Source organism: Mycteria americana, chromosome 2 (assembly GCF_035582795.1).
Source record: "Mycteria americana isolate JAX WOST 10 ecotype Jacksonville Zoo and Gardens chromosome 2, USCA_MyAme_1.0, whole genome shotgun sequence".
NCBI lineage: Eukaryota > Metazoa > Chordata > Aves > Ciconiiformes > Ciconiidae > Mycteria > Mycteria americana.
The window spans coordinates 25817677-25838370 of NC_134366.1; the positions used below are offsets into that span (position 1 = coordinate 25817677).

The following is a 20694-nucleotide window of genomic DNA, read 5'->3' on the forward strand; positions in this document are numbered from 1 at the left end:
AAGCAGGGCTCTATCACGCATAATGGTTACTTGGGAAGACAAACGTCCCTCCCCTTCCTCCTTCTTCCCCAGCTTTACATGCTGAGCATGACGCCATATGGTATGGCATAGCCCTTTGGCCAGTTGGGGTCAGCTGTCTCAGCTGTGTCCCCTCCCAGCTTCTTGTGCACCCCCAGCCTACTCGCTGGTGGGGTGGGGTGAGAAGCAGAAAAGGCCTTGACTCCGTGTAAGCACTGCTCAGCAGTAACAAAAACATCCCTGTATTATCAATGCTGTTTTCAGCACAAATCCAAACCATAGCCCCATACTAGCTGCTATGAAGAAAATTAACTCTACCCCAGCCAAAACCAGCACAATCCTTCATCTCTTTTGGAACTCTTTGATCTTCTATTTTTCAGCCCTAATAAACATCACCATTGTGAAGTATCTTTAATCCACTGGCTTCTTCTAAAACAAGGTAACTTTTGATGGTGGGAGTCAAAAAGATGATGGGAACCAAAAAGAGAAATTGAGGGGCCGTATTAGTCCCTTGAGTATTTGTACCATAGAGCTTTAGCAGGACTGTGAGTGGTTTTTGTAAACTACAAACATAAGTCCTTCTCAGTAAGAGAAATATAATATAAACCGTGTTTACACTGAACTGTCTTTTATGATAATGATTAAAAGCAGTGTTTCCCTCAATGTGGAATTAGTTACTCGTTGGTAGAATAATCAGAGGGGACTAAACCTACAGTGAATTTGCCTCTGTCATGTTTCTTCAAATGAAAATTCTGGCAGAGCCTGGTTTCATTAGGCCAGCATGGTCTGTTTGGAGTTTTAGACATCTGTTTGTGACACTAATATCACTACAGAGTAGATCTAATTAGATATTCTCAGGGTTTGATCATCATCAAACTTGATCATCAAACTTTGAACTTGTTGTGTAAATGAATATTTAACAATTGAAAGTTACTTTTCTTCATAGAAATTAGTTTTTTGAATTGTGTATCACAAGTAAGAACATTATCCCAATTCCATCTACTGATTTTTCTTCGCAGAAATGTTCCCAAGCTTAGCACTTGCTTGTGTTATGAACTCAGCCTCAACTCCAGCCAGTGGTAAAACTGTGTATTAAATAAAGAGATTGAAATCAGAGTGGCAGATTTTATGTGAATTGACTCTTTTAAATTTGTTATGTTTAGAACATTTATGGCATCTAAATATAACTGAAGAACTTGAGAAAATAGTGTTATTGTACTCTTTTGTTCTCTGCATGGCATCGTCAGCATTATCCCCAGTGAAGCCAGTAAGTCACTTTACATTCATCAGTATTATATGTTCTTAATGATGCATTAAAGCATTAAATAATTTCTAATCTTCTCTACTTTCTCATAAATGGTCATTTTTATAAATGTATTTATTTTGGTAATGCTGATATGTGCTGTTTTATAAAAGGCAAAATGACACATTATATTAGCATTTTTTGTAATATCTGGTTCATTTGTATTTTTTATAATATACAGGCTTTTACTATATGCCACATAAAACAATTTGGACTCATTTTTCTTTTGCCTACATTGCATATAAAATCAGAAATTTATTAGAAGATATTATGTAACATTAAAACGCTGAATTACCATAAATTGGAAAACTGTCCATCAGCTGCTGGTGGTTTGCCTAGAGTAAAGTAGTTTTGTGGGATAATTAGAGGCTTCAGGACTTCTGTCCTTTCTCTGAAGATTTTTGGATGAGAGAAGGAGAGAGTGAGTTAGTTTAGGAAGGAGGACAGCTTGTAAGTTAGAAAATAGGAATTTTATAATCAATATTGTCCTTAATAGAAACTAATGAGGCAGTTGACAGGATGGACATAAGATGATAAGTGAAATCCTTGACCCAGTTAAGTGTATTGTTTTGAGAAGCTGTGAAATTGTTTACTTTGGACAGTGAGCAAGAGGGGTGGTTTAATGAATCCTAGATATTAACAGGGGCAGCAGTGTTGCCTTTTCACTGTCTAAAAGGCTTTCCCCCTGTCAGTTTTTCTACTTGTATTTGAAAATAATGAAAATACTGAGTATGCTTTGAAAGTTGTGGAAGACAAATGTGAAGTAATATCTGGGAGGAATTCTGCTAACCTTATCTGATTGCTACTGAAGACTGCAAAGACAAGTTCTGTTAGGTTGCAGAGGTAATTTTCTCCAGGTCTCTCTTTTTCAATGTTGTTTCTAAGGAAATTGCCACATTATCTTGGCATGTCATCACAAGATTCAGGGCATAATTTCATGACATAGCTGGCTTGATCCCATAGCTTGTTGCTTGTCAAGAGGTGGTCCCAATTCTTCTTCTCATATATTTTCTAGTGGTTTTTGCTTTTAAAATGTGAAAAATGCTTTATCATTTAAAAAAATATGATTTAGTTTTTTGGAAAGGCCAGTCTTCTCCTATTTAAGCTCCCTAAGCAGTCTCACTGTAGGGTCTAGCAGGAATGACAGCAAATACAAGGCAGCAGCAGGAGTGTGTGGTTGGGGTTTAGCAAGGGGAAGGCTATACCCTAAGGTAGCCTTTAGCTCATCTCTGCAGCATCATCTAACTGCATCCTGAGATTGCATCAGTGGGAGAATAGTTAAAGGATGTGAATACACACACCCATCTCTCTTAATTGATGATACTTCATCATTTCTCACATCTGCAGATTTATACGCTCCTGCTTATAGAAAATGAGCTGAAAAAAAGGTTTTAATGACTGAGTAGTAAATGAGAATAAGGAGGCTGTTTTATTCTAGAAGTTATAGATTGATATATTGGAGATAAATAAAACTAAAGGGGAGAATGAAATACCAGAGGAACACTACTTGAGATTAGTTTGATCATTTTGATAGTATTAAGAGTTGCTATGATGTCTATCAAGATGATGACAGGTACCAGTGACAAAGTGGCAGTGATAACTAAATAGCACAGCCCACCTACTGTGTTTAATTGTGGATTCTTCAAAATCAGTTCCATACTGTTGCTGTTTGTGTTATTTATTACTCTTAATGAATCAATGGAATGTAGAACTTCAGATTAAAAAGAACATAATCTGCACAATGTTGCATGCTATTCGCCTGTCTCTCTGGCAAGAGACTCCACATCCCTATTTCCTTAGTACCTCCTTGATCTGCTTTTCTCTGTTGTATTCTGCATTGCCTTCTCTGAACACAGCATCTATCCTGTTCTTGATCTGCAAAATGATCTTGCTTTTCTTATTTAAATTCCTCCTGCACAGTTATTTTATCTATTGTAAAATAATCAAGTTATCCAGGTGTCTAACTTATTTATATGGACATGATAGATAGGGTGGTGTGTTGACGGAGGAATTGAAAACTACACGTGTATGAACCGCATGTCTGCCATCAGTCTTTCTACTTCTGCTTTTAACATGGTTTGTTCTCCTGTCTGTGCATGACACATGAAGTCACTTGGGGCAAGGCTTATCTTCTTTTGGTGCCAGAAGTCCTGTTTAAATCTAAACAAAAATATATGTAAGGACAAATCCAGATAATCCAGTAGGGTTAAGCTGATAATTACCTTTCAACAGTGACTAGCAGCCTGAGACTTGAACTGGTGCCAGTCTGAAGTATTATGAGTAGTTGGAAGGTGATGAATAAACCATCTTTTGATAACCAGGTTTTCTTAAGTTGCTCAGAGTCATTATACAATACTGTGTATAGGGCTAATGAGATTCTGGCAATTGTAAAAGAGTAATCAGAAGAAACAAGATGGTAGCCATCCTGTCACTGAAGTCATCTGACTACGAAAATTAAAAGCCTGAGGGAGAAGATGAATTCAGACTTGGTAGGTGTTTGTATCATCTTGCTTAGAAAAATGAATACATCTTCTAGGGCCCAGTACAACAGGGAATTGCCTCCATGACTACAGGAGTGTGAAAGCTTCCTTGGGCTTTGTGGCTGTAAAGGCTAATTTTGCTTTTACAGAAAGAAATTGCAATAATAATAATAATAACAACAGTAATAATAATAATAATAATTTTTTTTTTTGCAACTGCATTATGCATTTTCGGTTATCTGTGCTCACTGTTGTTTGTCATACATGGGGAGTCTGTTAAAGTTTCAGAGTATGAGTTTGTTCTTGAGGAGGGTAATCGATACCAGTTTTTATCTTCCATTGAGTTTTTGTGAGATTTAATTTGGATAAGCTGAACCAACTGGATTTTTTTGCAAGGCCTTGAGTGTGATTCACGTGTGGTAAAATTTTGAATGCTAGAAGTGAAACCAGCCAAATAGATTTGAAACTAGAGTGACCTGTTGTGAAGTTTTGTCCCTTGGAGCACAAATTTTTTCTATCTTATAAATGAGAGTCATTATAATCTAACACTAGCCTGAGCCATGTAGTCAAGAGTGAATCTTAGAACAATCCTGCCCTAACAGGAAATAGCCAGAATGACCTAAAAAGTATTTCCCATCTCAAACTTCCGTAGCTTTTTGAGGGTGATAATTATGGGTGTGATGCATTGGGAAGGAGGCAATTGGTATAAATATGGATATACTGCAAGTGGGGTGATTGATGAAAATCATATGCCTTTTTCTTTGAACAATTTGATCAAATAAAGGACAGATACTTTAAAACCGTATTTTACAATGTGATACTTCTTAACAAAGCTTCAGTTTAGTGCTGTGATAGAAAGGAAACAGACTGACTCACAGAAAACTGAGATCATTTCTTGGATTGCATCTGAGTGTGAAAATATAAAGGACATTATGGAAGCTATGAAGTGTTTCTTACAGTGCTATAAATGAATCACTGGCATTGACAGGAAGAAATTGAATAAGTACATGATGGGAAATAACTTCTATTATGAGAAATACTGTTTCTGCTTTAATTTTGTTTTTTATTTCTCCTTCCCCTTCCCTCTTTCCCTTTCAGGGTAAATGGAAAGCTAGTGGCATTGAAGGTGATTAGATTACAAGAAGAGGAAGGAACCCCATTTACCGCTATCAGGGAAGGTACGCACTCACATTTAATGATTATACATGGAGTTTTTTTGTAATTACATTGCACTTCTTATTTCTGTGCCATGCTATAGTGAATAGCTTGAGAATTCAAATTATATGGTTATGTTCTCAGTAGGAAGAAACTTTGGTGCTTCAAAACCAAAGTCTCTGGTGTGGGAGTTCTTGTTAAAGAATGCAGCTCTGCCTCTGCTTTGGCTCCTGTTAGATTTACTATACAAATGAGTACTTAAGAGCATGTTTTAAGGTGGGTGTGAGAAGTCACTCTGGAAGATGAGAGAACTGTGTAAGTCTCGCTTCTTGCCTGCAGGCAGCACCTAAGATGAAGATAGATGTAATTTTTCATATACCTGCACATGAAGCGAAGAAAAGCATTTCTTGATGAAGGCAATCAGAAGATCAGGGAGCAAAAATACAGGCATCTTAGAAGCTGTGTGTAGTCTGGGACTAGCTGTTGTTTGTTTTTCCTTCCCCATGGACTCTTAACTTGCATGGCTTGGGAATGACTCTTATCTAGTGCGCTCTGAGATGCCTGTCATGCTTTCTGCTCTGGTCCTTTATCCTTCCTTGTCAGTCTCTTGTGGTCCCTAGTGACAGCTGCTTTATCTGAGCCTGCCTGTGTCAAGCTCCCTTGCAGAAATTGCTGGATGTGCCTTCTCTGCGTGGGCCTCCTCTGGTAGAAGGTACTAAAAATGAGCCTTGGTAGAGAAATAATAAACAATTTACCATCACACCACTGATTCAGACTCAGCTGAAGTTGGTAGTGAACTAAAGAGATGAGACCGTTGCAGCTTTTGAGGGACCTTTTAAAATTGTGCTATCTCGGCATAATTCCCTAGGTGGGATGAGCCAGGGAGGTACCAGAACATCAGTCCTCACAGGGTCCATGGCGTGGGCCTGCGTGGAAGGTGCGTGGCTTCATGGCCATTGCAGCCTCAGTCCCAGCAGCTGCAGCTTCCTTGTCCCTCGCTCCTGCCTATGTTCCTGCAGCCATCCATATGCCATATGTCTGTCTGTACAATGAGCCTGTTTGGGGGTGGACTGGGCAAAAAAAATCCATGTTGCGTGTGATTGACACCCTGAAGATAGAAACCTTTAAAGTGCTGTGGATTTCCACCCCAAGGTTATGCATTTTAAAGGGGGCTCTTTGACAAAGGAGGGAAAACCATGGTGGCCAATTTATGAAGGAATTTCAGCAGTTCTTCTGTACTGCTTTGTTTGACTAATAATTATTGAATGATCTGACACTTTTATTCATAATGATACATATTTTATCTGTGAGCTGTCTGTCCCCACAGCTGTGCTGCGATAACGAGGTGTGCAAAGGGTTATTAATACAGCTTTCAGTATTTGTAATGCCAAATTTGAGGTGTAACAGCCTGTATTTCAAATATGTTTATTGTTCTCCAGGTTTTTAGTTGATATGGTACTGACTTAATAAGAAAATAGTAGATACGGCTTTCTTGTGCCTTTTTAGTGACACTTAAAAGGTTTTTTTAATGTGAGCTTGGTCTAGATGAAAGTTTATAGCGTTATAACTGTCAAATACAGTATAATGTGTTTTCCTTCATAAATAGCTTGTTGTGTGAGCTCAGTATAAATAAGTGTTCGTTAGGAGCAAGAACAGAGATTTTTCCACTTGATTTTTTTTTTTAAATGACAAAGGCACACTTGCATGAAAATACTTTTCACACTGTCATTGGAGAAGTTTTCCTTTAGCTGTGACTACAGCACTGTGGTTGAAGCCAGTTAAAATTCTCGTACTTTAATATTAGTAGAACAAAGTTCTTGTCTAGAAAAGTTCTTAAAGTTATTAATTAATATATATTTTCTTAAGTATGCAGTGTTTCACTGATTTTGATAGGACTATATGCATCCATTGTATTTCTAAGTATTCATCTAGGCTGGGACTAGATCCAAAGAGTATTAGGCTAATGAGAGGGGTTTTTCTTGACTTTCGTAGACTCTTGGTTAGGTGGAGTCAAACTTGGTTAATAATAACTTGGTTAGGTGGGGTCAGATTATAGGTTGTTTGTTTGTGGGTTTTTTTTGGTAAATGTAATCCTGTCTCCTGGGTAGTGGAACTTCATTCAGATTTGTAGGAGCTATTAGTAGAAATACAGCCTTTGTATGTTTTATGTCATGTAGAAGTAAGACATATGTAATGTGTAAAATGGGAAAGGGAAAAATCTGTATCTGGTTAGGCTTTGGCTTTTCTGTTGTTTGTTTTGATTTTGTCAGAAACAAATATTAGGGCCAGAAAAGTAAGGAAGGCTGTATTACAAATGTAACTTTCAGAAGGTAATCTCAGTGATGTGCCAGACCTGTATTATTTGACAGTAATGCTACACCTGTGGAATTCACTAGCAGGACCTGAGGAAGCTGTTGCTTTCCTCTTAGCAGCATCTAATCTGTCTTGGACATGCTGGCTTCTGTAATGCAGCTGTGGCTGATCTCTGCTGGGGGGGGTGGGGTGGTGGTGGAGAAAAAAGAAATGCTTGTATAAGCTCTTGAAGTTATCTGATAAGTTTGAGACAGAAAAACAGTAAGAATGGGAAACTGTGTTAAGCAGATTTTTCTTGATCTCTGTTGGCTGGCTTGAGGGCTCCAGCCCTATAATTTAGACTGGGACAGTTAGAACAAGGACAAATACCACTGAAGATGAGATCAACTTCTAATTTCAGTTATCTGAGGAGTAGTGTTGCCCTAATCAAAAAATGCATGTATGGTATCATGAGCCAGAGGTCTGTTGGAGCACATTTCTTCCCAAAGTCTTTCATAATGGAGAAACCAGGCAGGTTTTGACCTTGACTTATTCCTTATTTTCTAATTTTCCATCAGTGCAAGGGCAAATTCAGGCAGAAGTCTAGTTATTTGTCAATTAAAACTACTGTAAGTAAATAGTCTAACATTTCTCATGGCTCCTTGGGTAAAAGCAGTTAGAGAAAATAGCATTCCTGCACTGTGCTCCTAATGGGGATACTGTGTGATGTTAATTAGGGGAAGTTACAAGCTGAAATCTTAAGCGGTGGTCATGCTGAGGGAATTTTGTAGCTGTCTGTGTACAGGGAAGTGTATTGTTACTGTTGTGACAGCAGCAGAATGAAGCTCAAAGAAAAACAAAGCTGCAAAGAAAAAAGATTAAGAGAAGTAGGAAAATATGGGATGTAAATATGGAATATGTGACTGCAGAAACAAGCACTAACTTGGTTGAAACAAAAAATGGAAGGAAAAGCAAAAAAAAAAAAAAAAAAATCCCCCAGTAAAGCTGCATAAGAAAAATCTTAGTTAATGTTAATAACTGGGGGAAGCTTAGCTGAAACTTTGATTAAAGCTTATAAAGTAATTCTACTTTTACAACAGATGTGGGTTCGTGTCTTCTACCATTTATCAGAGTTATCAGGTTTGAATGAAAGTAGGTAAATGTGGCTTATTTATCAGTGCTGCTCAGCTGTCTACTGAATTTCTAGAACAAAATTTAGAAGTAGCCTGTGCTAAATGTTCTTTCAACTTGGTCTGAGTCAGTTTTACCAACTTATTGATGTTGTCATTTAGTGGCATGCAGTTTACAGGATGTTTCAGTCTGAATTTAACTCGCTTAGTCTGGGATAATCTAATTTACCTTTGAAGAGCCTGAGAAAAAGGAAAAAAAAAAAAACGGAAAAAAAAGAGAAAAAAGCGCAACTGATCGGATGCATATACCTGAGTGGGTTAAACCTATATGATTTTCTGATCACATATATATCAATGGTGCAGGCCGCCATATTACTGTTCTATTCTAAATGTGCCTGCAACTGTGATATCTGAGACAATATGGAGTCTGAAAGTCATTTACACACTATTTTCTCATTTAAACTAAATACAGTAAAATACAGATTAGCAAATGATTTTTCTGTGTTAGTGTAGTTGTGGTTTAGTCTTTTACTGTAACTCTCATTATCAGCTGTTCAGAGATCTTTCAGCATCAGACCTGAAGTGTTATTAAATCCACTGCAGCCAGCAGAAAAGTTCACTGACCTTAACTTTAATCTCAGATATTTCATTCCTCTAATTTCCTGTAATATCATACGTTCATCTAGGCTAAATACTGAACTGTGCGATAGATTCTAATTCTGGAAACAGCTTGATTTATGATTCTGTAGTTATCTTGTTTGATTTGTGAGTAATAATATTCCTTATATCCAGCATGACAAAGATTTGTTTTTTGGATATGTTATGTAGACAAACATCCCTTGGTTTTATTGCTACCTTGCTTGTGAGGTTAACTTGCTTACTGTGTTCCTTTCTTGGGCACTAAAATTAATTCTTCCCCAACCTAATAATGAAAACTGGTTCGTATTTGTTTTTCATTTTCCACCCTTGGAAATATCGCCGCTCCTTTGGTCTGCTTAATTTGATTTACTATTAGTAATAAAACTCTATTCTAGTGTTTTAGTATATGGTAATGTTTCATTTCCCATAGGCCTAGATGATGTTTCAAAGCATCATCCAAACCAGGCATGTTTTATAGGTATTTTTGTACTTTGCCATTTAAATGCTGTGATTAGGCAATTTCTAGTTTATTTCTCTTTTTATTAATTTTTGTATTTACATCTTGTTATTAATATGTATTTGTACCTATTTGTGTTTCACATTTAAAAATGTTCAGGTCAGAGACTGTCTCTACATCTTCTGTTTGACAGTTGTCCAGATAATAATTTTCCATCTACTCCAGTGTCGAAGGCTGTTACCTTAATGCCACGTATGGATAGCAGTGTGGAAAAATAGCACATAAATGCTTTGGAAACAGCCAGCTGTCTTGCATTATAAAGCTACAAAGAACACAGGATTTGCTTAATAAATTTCTTTAACTTAAATTTTTAAAGAGCAGTTCAGCATGCATACTGAATAAATTTGTTTTGTGACTTGTGGGAGAAAACTTAATGCATTTGAGTGCCAGTATAGAGCGGAGAGGAGAGATACTTAATTCTTGGCCACAAAACATCTTCAAAAGTTTTCAGAGTTTCAGGCCTCTTCCATCCAGATCTCACTGTGTGGTAGGAGGGAAGAAGAGAAACAAAACATGAAAACCTTAAAGAGTCTTTAAGAAAGAAACGTGAGTCTGCCTTTATGCCCCAGACTGGGCAAACTTTCTGAGGTTGGGAGGTTTTCTGAGGCCTCCCCTTCTGAAGTTGTCAGGCTGGAGGGGATAAATCTTCACAAAACTTTTATCTGTGGAAAATCGAAGCAGAGTAACTGCTAAGAAAAAAGTACAGGGAAGATCAGCAGTTTGCCAAGAGAGAGCTCTTACCTAAGTGAATGTGTAATTTATTGCTCGGTGTTCCTAATGGGTGCACAATGGAAAATACTGCTTGTAGTAACAATACTGCAAGTGATGTAAAGCAGCTGTGCTTCTGTATTATCCAAGAGAAATAGCACAGCCTGTACCCATACCATCTAAGGAAGGGCTACAGAAAATTATATTTTACTCAGTAGATATAATTCTTGTGACCTCATATTGAATTATGACCTGAGTTACGGCACGCACTTCCCAGCTCAGTGATTTTTGACTGATATATAGCATAATGATCTTTACAACTTTAAGTCAACAGATGACCTCATGGCACTAGTTAGATGACTCACGGTGATAAGCCTCCTATTCATTGTGTTAGAGTAGGTCTGGAAGGTTGTATGCTGTAGGTCAAGGGCACAGTGAAACAATATCTGCCTATTTTTTTAGGAGTCATTGTTGGTTGATCTACCGGTAGAAGGTAAACATGAAAACTGCAATGGGAATCCCATCTTTGTCTGCCAGTAAAGAGTAAATTAGACTTTTTTTTGGAAGTTAAATCATCCTCTTACAAAAAATAAACCTATTCTTCCTTTTATGCAGGGTTTTTTAATTTTTTTTTTTTAAATTAAGGAAGCTTGACAGCTGCTTTCTTTTGAGAGACAGGAGTTTGGAGGTCTTTCACATTTCCTTCACGAAGTCCAGTCAAGAAATTTGAATTTCCATAACTGAAATGCTTAAAAGCTTCATATGTGTCTGGCTCAACAAGCCTCAGGGAACTTCAAGAGATTATGTTTAAGGTTATAGAGATGTAACTATTCTGAGCATGCATGTCACATGAGTTACTATAGGGGTTTTGTGTCTTTATGTTTTTAGAGTCTGAGGATAAGTTCACTCTCCCCAAAAGCCACATTGCTTTGGAGCATTTAAGTAAAAAAAGAAAAGGACAGTAGCTTGGCTGTAGCTTGGGGAACTTTTTCATTGCCTACAGAGTTGGCAGAGTTGGTGCCTACTACAGGCTAAATAGCTACAGCTCAATTAATTGTAAAGTCCCTGCAAAGCCAGTGCAGATTGTAGTCATAACAGCTTTGTTTTTCAGTGTTGTTAAAAATAAAACACACAAGTCAAGAACCTCTGGGACACTTTGTCACTGGATATTTAAGGTCAAGAAGTATTCAAAAGTAAAGAAACTCCAGCAATTTTAATTACTCTGTCTGGTCTCTTTCTGTTATGGGCATCCTGCAGCCTTACCCAAACTGTATGCTTCCTCAAGATAAAAGGGGAATATAGGATTTCCAAATTAAGACAGGCTGGGCTTCAAAAACCACAATACATTTGGAAAAGGATGTTCCTGGGACCTTTCTTATGAAATGAAATCAGCTTTTAAAATTTCCAAAACTTTTGGATGTTACTTATTATTAAATACACTGTCATGTTGTAGAGAAATGTATGTTCATTCTTACTGAACATTAATAATAGAAAAATTACTTTTAATTTCTGGATTTTTTATGACTGAACATTTTTTTGATAGCTCAGATTTTCAACCGTATTTCATTTGTGCTTTCTCCTGCATGTGTGTTTGTGTGCATTTGTGTATGTCTGAGAGAAGCATGTTAGCTCCTCGGTGATGTGGAGCTTCAAAGCAGCAGGAGGTTTCATCTTTATTCTGCTTTCCCTCCTGCTGTTCTCCCCAGCCATGACTGGCTGCTAATTTTTTTTACTGACAGTATTCATTTGCCTTGCTCTGAAAGCAGTTGGACTGACTGGCTGAAACAGGTGAACTGAATTTCTGGTCATCTCAGATGAACATGGGAGAGCTTATAGTTTTCCAATCTCAGATACAGTGCGAGTGGTTACTGTGATGTTGTTATATCTTGCTTTTCAGTGTATCCAAATTGTGCTATGCTCCTTCCCCACTTCTTTTTGGTGGACTAAACGAAGGCTTTTGGTGGACTAAATGAAGGCATGTAGGGTGCTCAGAAATGGTAGAGATTGATAAAGTCTGTCCTGCTTGTTTCTTTGTTCCTTGCTATTCATAGGCTGAGCATAGCCTTTCCTTTTTTTTATTCCTTTCTTTTTTTTTTTTTCTTTTTACCATCTAACACATCAGTTAACACATTCTCACAATTATAAAACCTTCAGGAGAGCTGGGATTACATAAATGCAACATAAAAGATGGTGTTTCCCTTTGAGAATCGTGATATAAATTTTAAACTCTATAATGAACTCCCATCATGTGGGAAAAGTGTCATGCTTTTCTGAAAAGTACAAATGAAAAGTCCAAATTATCCAGCTTCATAGAGCTAAATCTGTTCCACAGAATATTCTGTCCCCTCTGTCCTCCTCCCATTCCCCCTCCAATATTTTATCTGTAGCCTGCTGAGATGGAACACGGCTATATCAATTGAATCTTCATTCAGTACTTTTGATGTGCAAGCTGTGATCTTCTTCTGGCTTTTGTTCTTGGGCACAGTTCAAGCAAGAAAAGAATGGGGTGACACTTTGAGGATTTTTTGATTATTATTATTATTTTTTAATATCATAATTTCTCTATCAGGAATCCTTTCCTCATCCTTGTTATCAGTTAGCTTAATCGTAGACCTTTCAGACTCTGCCCTGCTTCCACTGAAGAAGTTGTCTGTGCATCTTCAGTATTCACATGGAAGCTGTTGGATAAGGGATCTCGTGCTAGTTCCAGTGCTAGAAGGTAACAAATCCATTAGTTCAGGGGTGTTATTGAACCCTTCTCAGTAAGGCATTTGCCTACAGTTTCCTCTGACCTGAGTTTCAGGGCTGTCTGACTTGGCTTTTGGCCTTGCTGGGGCCTTCTGCTCTGAGCAGTTTTCTTCTGCTCAAAAAACATTTCTTCTCTTCCCCATTTAATGCAGGAGTCAGAACTGTTGCCTTACAGATTTGTCTGGTCTTCTGCTCTCGCTGTTCCTCATAGTATGATGGGAAGGGTAGAAAAAAAGATGGCAATTACAGAATATGGAGGATATAAGGAGGGTGGCAATCCTGTCTTCATATATAACTACAATACATAACTGTAAGTCATACAGAACCCTTATGCAGCCCTCATGGCTTTCTTGTTTGAGTGGAAGTTGGTGAGGGTCAGTCTTTTTATGCTGTATGCAAATTTAACATCCTCTTATAGCACATGTTACCACCATAAAATGTACAGCTAAGTTAATCCTGCTCCAATTAGCATTGGTTTTTACCCTGTGACCACGTCCCAGTTGGAGTGGATTGAATTGCTGATACAGATACTAGCTAGTTGTTAATATGAATGGAGATGCTAGCAAGTGATGGCATCTCAGCTTGAATTGCTTAGATATCCTAAGGGAGATGCCTTCCAAGTGCCAATACCTTCTGTGGCCACCTGGTGAAAGAAGACTTTGATACCACTGGTGTTGAGGCAAAGAAATGTCTCCTGAACCTAGCCAATTCTTCAAATTGTTTTTATTTTGTTCCAGCTCCCTTTTGTGAAAGGAATAATCTTAGCAACAGTACCTTTTAGCCTTGTGATTAAAGTGGGGACTTAAATCTGCACAGAGACATTTGTCTTTGTCAAGACCTCTGAGTGCTTTGTGTGTGTTTTTCCACTGCTGTGTACTGTGTTTTGAAAATATCAGAGCAAGGTGGCAACTCAGTGTTTGAACTGGTTCAGTTAGCTTGAGTTTTCTCCTTAGCCTTTTGTACTGTTAAATGAGTAGGTGACTGTTGTATCTCAGCAGAACTGGTTTCAACTTTGGGTAAGTGCAAAATAAGGACGTAAGAACTGGTTCAGTTAGCTTGAGTTTTCTCCTTAGCCTTTTGTACTGTTAAATGAGTAGGTGACTGTTGTATCTCAGCAGAACTGGTTTCAACTTTGGGTAAGTGCAAAATAAGGACGTAAGAACTGGTTCAGTTAGCTTGAGTTTTCTCCTTAGCCTTTTGTACCTGTTAAACGAGTAGGTGACTGTTGTATCTCAGCAGAACTGGTTTTAACTTTGGGTAAGTGCAAAATAAGGATGTGAGAAGGTTGTCTGGTTTCCTGGTGTTAAATCTCTCCCCCCTTGAAGGAAATACATCACTACATGTATGCAAAGAAGTGTGTGGGCACGTATGTATATTGTGTGTGCATGTGTCTCTTGTATGTCTCAAAGACTTGACATAGAAAGCCGATTAACCCTGTCCCCCAAACAACCAAATCCTTTGTGAAGAGTCACGTACTGGCTTTGATCAACCCAGAGTATGTCTAATGTGAGTTGGATGTGTACCCACATCTAGATAAAGACAAAATGCTTCCCATGAAAGATGTCAATTTTTGTCAGAAGTTATGTCTGAGACACGTGGCAATCTTCTTGCTACTAACTACAGTCATCATTCATAAACACATCATCAGAACAGTTTTTTGTTTTTAACACAGAAATTTTGTGAATGAATTATCCTAATTCTCCTGATGTGTGTAATTTATTTAGAAATACGGTATGAAACGGTCCTGGTTCTTCAGGCACGAGTATAACAATGAAGACGTGCACGTGCTACTGCTGGATCCACAATGGTGCCTTTGTTTTCAATGCTTTTGTCTCCATCCACAGCACAATAACTACTTTTTTTTTTCCTTTGAATAAAACCCAACTAGTTTACTGCAAATTTATAAGTTCTTTGTAAGCAGGCCCTAAAATTAAGCACCGTTAGTCCCTTCCAGACACAAGATACCATTCTGTCCTAGTATCTATATGAATCTCTCTTATATGAAAGGGAGAAAGATTCTTATTTGCAAATGATGGGGCCGTGCCTTCAGAAGAGGCTTGCTAGTTGAGAAGATGGGCAGCCTGAAAGAGGATGAGGCCACTGCAGTATTTTGCTCTGCTGCCTTTTATTGCCATCTTTTGTGGTAATGATTCAATTCTTCCTTAAGTATGTTGTCTATTCAGGGAAGTAAAAAATCCCAGTACGGTAAAATGCTGTGTTTAGATCACTTTACTTTGCTTAAGATATTAAACATGAATTGTTTCTAAACTTAAGAATACTAGGGAAATATTTTCAGTAGCCTACATCTTTGTACTGGCGTGAAGTATGACAGCAGCCACTGTAATCAATAAGAAGCATGCACTAATACCTTCCTCACAGGAAGAAAACCATCAGTTATAATCAAAACAGTGGAAAAAGTGTTAGCAAATACATCTTATATTGAAATTATATATGTGAGGGGAAAAAAAAGACATTCTTTCTTTTCCTCCCTTGTTTTTGTTTTCTTTTTCTTCACAGGATGCTTTTTTTTTTGGTCTAAACTGCTGCTGGATGCTGTAGGCACAGTTGTCTGGGTCAGGCCATTCCTTTGGGAGACAGTGCTGCTCCTTTTCTTCTCTTGTATTTTTCCATAGGCTGAAGATTGTGTTGCAAACATTTTTGTTCAAATTTTCAGGTTTTGCTGAGAGAGGTGGGAGATTTATCATTCAGGAATTATATGGAGCTGAAACACATGCTTCATAATGGGATCTCTTCTTGCAGCGTGGGTGGAGTTACTGCTTTCAGGCTTTATAATCAATATGAAGAGAGTAGCATTTCAAAATTAGAAATTGACCTTTACTGTCTTCTTCAAAGCAATGAAAATGAATATCCACATTATTTTACTTTGGAATGTTCCTCCTGAGTAAGCAATACAGAAAAAGAAGCTGATAATGTATTGCATTTTTCTGCTGAGTTGAAGGGGAACTGGATGGTTGAGAGACTGGTAATAGGATATCATAACCTTCCACCTCTGACCCATTTATTAAAATACAAGCCATGACAGTGGAGTCTAAAAGTCATCGCGATGGGATATACAGGTGTAGAATCTGGAACTATGTATTTCTGAATTTTTAAGATCTGGGCCTCTTGTCACAAACTTCCACAGCTTCTCAGCTGGCAGCAGGTTTAGCTGGAGCTAAGTGAAAAGTGAACTAAGAACAAAATGAATGGAGGAAGCCTTGTAAATAAGGATATATTAGCTGTGCTAAACTTGGTGATTTGTATCCTTACTGATCTGATATAGCTTGTTTGTCCTCCTTGTTTTGTGAAGCTTCAGAGTTCCCTTAATCAGTGCAGCAGTGGTACCAACTAGGTTTTTTTGACTGTTACTTTGGGATGTTAGGAAGGGGTTAATGTGAATAAGGATGCTGTGGATTTTGCCTTAAGAAGATGCTCAAAGCTTGCGCTGTCAATGAGAGCTAATTTTAAGTATTTAATGTTTTGCTCTGAATCTCCTGTGTAAGATTCCTAACACCCTTTTTGTGTCTATGGATAACTTAAGCTGAGAACTGGTTATGTGAAGCCCATCTTAGTTGTACAGCTCAGGTAATTATATAACAAATGTCCTCGGGTTTTATTTAGTCTTAATTATCACCTGGTTTTCCTGAGCAGAAGCAATCAAGAAAGCCAAGAAGGTGGTGGGAATCTTGGTGTACCACCATGCTAGCTTCGCAGACAGGGTGATGGCAGTGCCAGTGTGGCTGGCTGCCATCTGAAAACATCCTCCCTTCCCTCATATCTCTTAAAACTTGAGAGGACAAAGTAACTGAAGTTACTGTGATAGGGTAGATACAACTGACTGGAAAAAAAATCAAAACTGTACTTGCAAAGTAAAAAGAAAAGCTGTTAAGTCAATACATTTTGAAGTTCTAGTTTGGAAGCAGTCAAATTGACCTACTTTTATGTGGTCCAAATATTTCCAAAATTTTATAACTGGGAAAAAATATAATCTACTCTACTTTTTACACATTTTGCCCTCAAATGGCAGAACAACACACACACGCACACACACACTCACTTCCTTTCCCCCTGTTTCTTTGAAATCCAGGGCGCCCGCTTGCTCTTTTGTGTGCTGTCAGGGCTCGAAAAATGTGTTTAATACTGGCGAGAACATTTTCATACAAACATTCACTGGATTGTGTGAGGTTTTTATTAAGAAAATGAGAAGACACAAACCCCAGACACTTAGCACATTAAATTCTGGACAAGATAAAAATTTGCTTTTGATGTTTCATTTCTGGTTTTCTCAGTATAGCAGTGCCTACATTGCCACCAGTAGGAAACTGCCAGTTCCTGAAGGGGCATCTAACTCAAAGCAAAACCCAGCAGGTTGTAGGCCCGTTGACAAAAAGCTGTAAAGAACTTTCACACTTTTCCAGGTTGCTTTATCTCAATGTATTTGTGGTCCTAAAAGATATTTTTCAATTTGCAATTACGTGTTTCTCAGAAAGTCTTGGTTATAAAGCTGACATGGTTGAAATACTGGCTTTGCTTCAAGATTTCTAACAGAATTAACATTTGAATCACTTGAGGCCCTATTCACAAAGCAGAGGACTATTTGCATAATCAAAAATGCTTTATTTTGCATGCCAGTGGAGAAGCTAAGGATTGTAGCTGCAGCTCACAAACAAAACTCAAGTGATAGGTATTGATGTGTGTCTGTATGCTGCTGCCTTGCTTGCACAAATAAGCACAAATCTTTATAAAGGCAAAATAAAAGATTTTGGAGCAATGTATAGTCTCCATTCAAAGCCTGATTAAACAAGCTTTGCTTAAGTTATCAGTGTAAGGATTAGATGGACTTCCCACTCTACCAAACGTGGATGAGAGTTGGGGGCACTTTTACAGCTGGATTGTTGCGAGAGAATGGATGTCTTTCTAAACATACGCTCAGTAAAAATCTATGAGCTTCAAAATTGCTCCTTCTATTGAGGAGGTCGAACTAAATAACCTATAAGAGTATATATGTGTGGATAATGGGTTCAAGACTTTCTTAACACCTTTCTGTCGGATTTCTGCCAGTACTCCAAGAGGCTTATGAATTGCATTAATAACCTTCCCATCTCGCCATCAGCCCATGCATTCATGTTTTTCATCCATTTTTATGGCTGTGGACAAGAAGGTAGAATGTCACATTCAAAGAATTTGTTTCATTGCATGTGAACAACTCCTGATCAGAGTTCAAAAGCATGAAGCAACTTCTAACCCCTCTGAGGCAATAGGAAACTGCTGGTCCTTAAAAAAATCCTTAGGTATCAGGGGATTTTATTCCTTTCCTTTTTTCTAGAATGAACTTCTGTTATGTTGTTGCTGTTAAATCAAGTGCTTTAGTGAAGTTTAGATGACGAAAGTTTTAGTTCCACGAAGAAATTTGGGTTATAATTACTGCAACTTAAGATTATTTGACCTTAAAAAGGCATATGATGTGATCCAGCCTTTTACTTGCTAATGTATGTCAACTGATTAAATAAAAAAAATCATTGAGGCATAATATTAAATTTTTAAACAAATTTTGTGACATTTTCAAGTCTTAATTGACTTCCTTTTAGATGGATTGATTTTTTTTAATTTTTTTTTTTTAGTAAGGAACTTGGAGCTTTTGTTATCAGTGCTATTTAGTTCTAATTAAGTTCCTTTATTTAAAAATATACTAATTAAAAGCTTGAGGTTTAAATAAAAAGAGCAAATGAGGTTTAAATGAAAAACATCTTGGATAATAGATATGCTTCTGAAAAGAGAATCTATGTTTTTGAGCCTTCAGTATCACAGTATGAGCTTTTATTCTAGTGTGTGTGTGTTTGTTTGTTTACTTTAAATTATACCTCTGGAGTAAAAGTATTTCTCAGATGCATCTAGGTCTGGAAATTAGAATAGAGATTGCATTAATCTCTATTCTTAGGATTTTAGGTTTCAAAATACTTAAGAGTCTAAGCACACCATTAAGAAGAATATGTCCTTTTCTGTACATTGCTTTGGAGCTGTCAGCAAAAAGGTGGGTTTTACTCTGTTTCATGCATCCAAGTTCTTTGCAGAGTTTGCTTTTTTTATGGTTGACTGAAGTGCATAAATTTAAAGTAGTTTAGTTTCTCATTCATTTGTTTTAATTACAGAGGCCATTAAGCTTGTAAAATCATTGACAGAATTATAAACCTACATCTTTGAGAATTATGTAAACATGTTTATAAAAGTTCCTCAAGTGAAATGAAAGCCAAACTTACAAAAGGACTAGGTTTTATTAACGGCACTTGTTAAAGCCCAACAACCTGTTGGAAAAACACCTGCAGATAATTATATACTCCTTCATGGCAGTGACACCACCACAGTTCCTATGATGTGTAGCACTCATTGTGTAGTTAAGGTTAAAGATACCTTCAAGATATGGATACCCAACCGTAGTTTCTTCTCAAATAAATGGTTCTTAATATTTTACATGTAGCTTATTGTGGTCACAGAGAACTTTGGGAGAGGGATGTGTTTTACTGCCTCAGACCAGGTTTGTTTATCTGTGGAGATCTTGTCTGTTTGTTTTGAATGTTATCAGCTTGTCATATGCAAGCATCCTAACCAGCTGGGGGAGAGGTATTTTGATGGGCCTGTTGAAGTCTGTGATCTGTCATCACTGGGATGCTGAGTCCTAATTAGAAATAAATGAGTAGTGTTCCTATGCCTGTTTCATGGACTGATCTTTCCTTTTTCTGTTTGGGAACATTTGTGTTCTGCTTTCATAGGGCTGGTGCTATTTGAAGTACTGAATGTCGGAATTCAGGGAGGATGTTTAGCCTTGTGAGCGTTAGCACTTTGGCTGCCACTATTTTAATATGCATATCTGAACTGGAATGTGCTCTTAGACTTTCGGATGTAATCAGTTCTTGATTTTTAGCTAAAGCTTTCTGGCATGTGTTGGAACGGGGGTTTAGTATTCCTCATTTAGTAAGTTCTTTCAGACATGCAGTTTACTGTTGCAAAGTGTCTGCTGTAGCATACACGCTGACTAGTCATGCTGATGGAGGAAAGAAATTCATTAGCATCTATGGGTACTTGCTTCTGTCCTAATTCCTGTGCCCTTTTTCAGATCAGACTGTGTTCCCTTGCCAGAAAAACTCAGCCCACAGAATTTGGTGGGTTTGTTGAAGTCATTCTTTGATTTACTTGGGATGAGGCGATGATGAGCAGCAAATCACTAGTAAAGAGCTCCAAGGACTTTGTAGTGGCTGAGCTGTGTTTTCCTGCATATTAAGTTGTTCTCACTTTAGTTGTAGAGACTAAAAATGCATTTGACCTTTTGCAGTATCTCAAAATAGTTGCAGATGAGCTTGCTTCAAGAGTTGCTTGGAAAAGGCTTATGTAGAGCAACATGTGTTCCAAAGACTTTTGGAGGTTCAGAAACTGCTTTAAGCAGTGATGGTTTTGTTATATTCCCAAACCTTGGTCTTACGGGCGTACCATTGTTGCTTACACTGGAAACATTCAGCTTCTGTGCAGTTGCACAGCACTGAGGAATCTTGTGTCAGTGTTGAGCAGATTTTTTTGGATTCAGCTGGTGAGATGATAGAGTCTTGTCTTTGACCATGCAATACTGGTACATTTATAAAGAGATTATATCCAGTAGCTCTGTGATGTTCAGCAATATACTGGTATGCTGAGTGGTCTAGTCCAATCTGTGCT

At 37.7% G+C, this 20694-nt stretch overlaps 1 protein-coding gene across 7 annotated transcripts in view; it reads left to right on the plus strand.

Moving 5' to 3' along the window:
• Positions 1–20694, plus strand: part of CDK14 (cyclin dependent kinase 14) — a 357378-nt gene that overhangs the window by 105666 nt on the left and 231018 nt on the right. For all 7 annotated transcript variants that reach the window (XR_012774172.1, XR_012774170.1, XR_012774171.1 and 4 more), the window contains one exon: positions 4900–4979. Coding sequence is in view for 4 of the 7 variants with exons in the window: in XM_075492799.1 (XP_075348914.1) it covers positions 4900–4979 (80 nt within the window). In the remaining 3 variants the exon portion in view is untranslated. The remainder of the gene's footprint in view (positions 1–4899; positions 4980–20694) is intronic.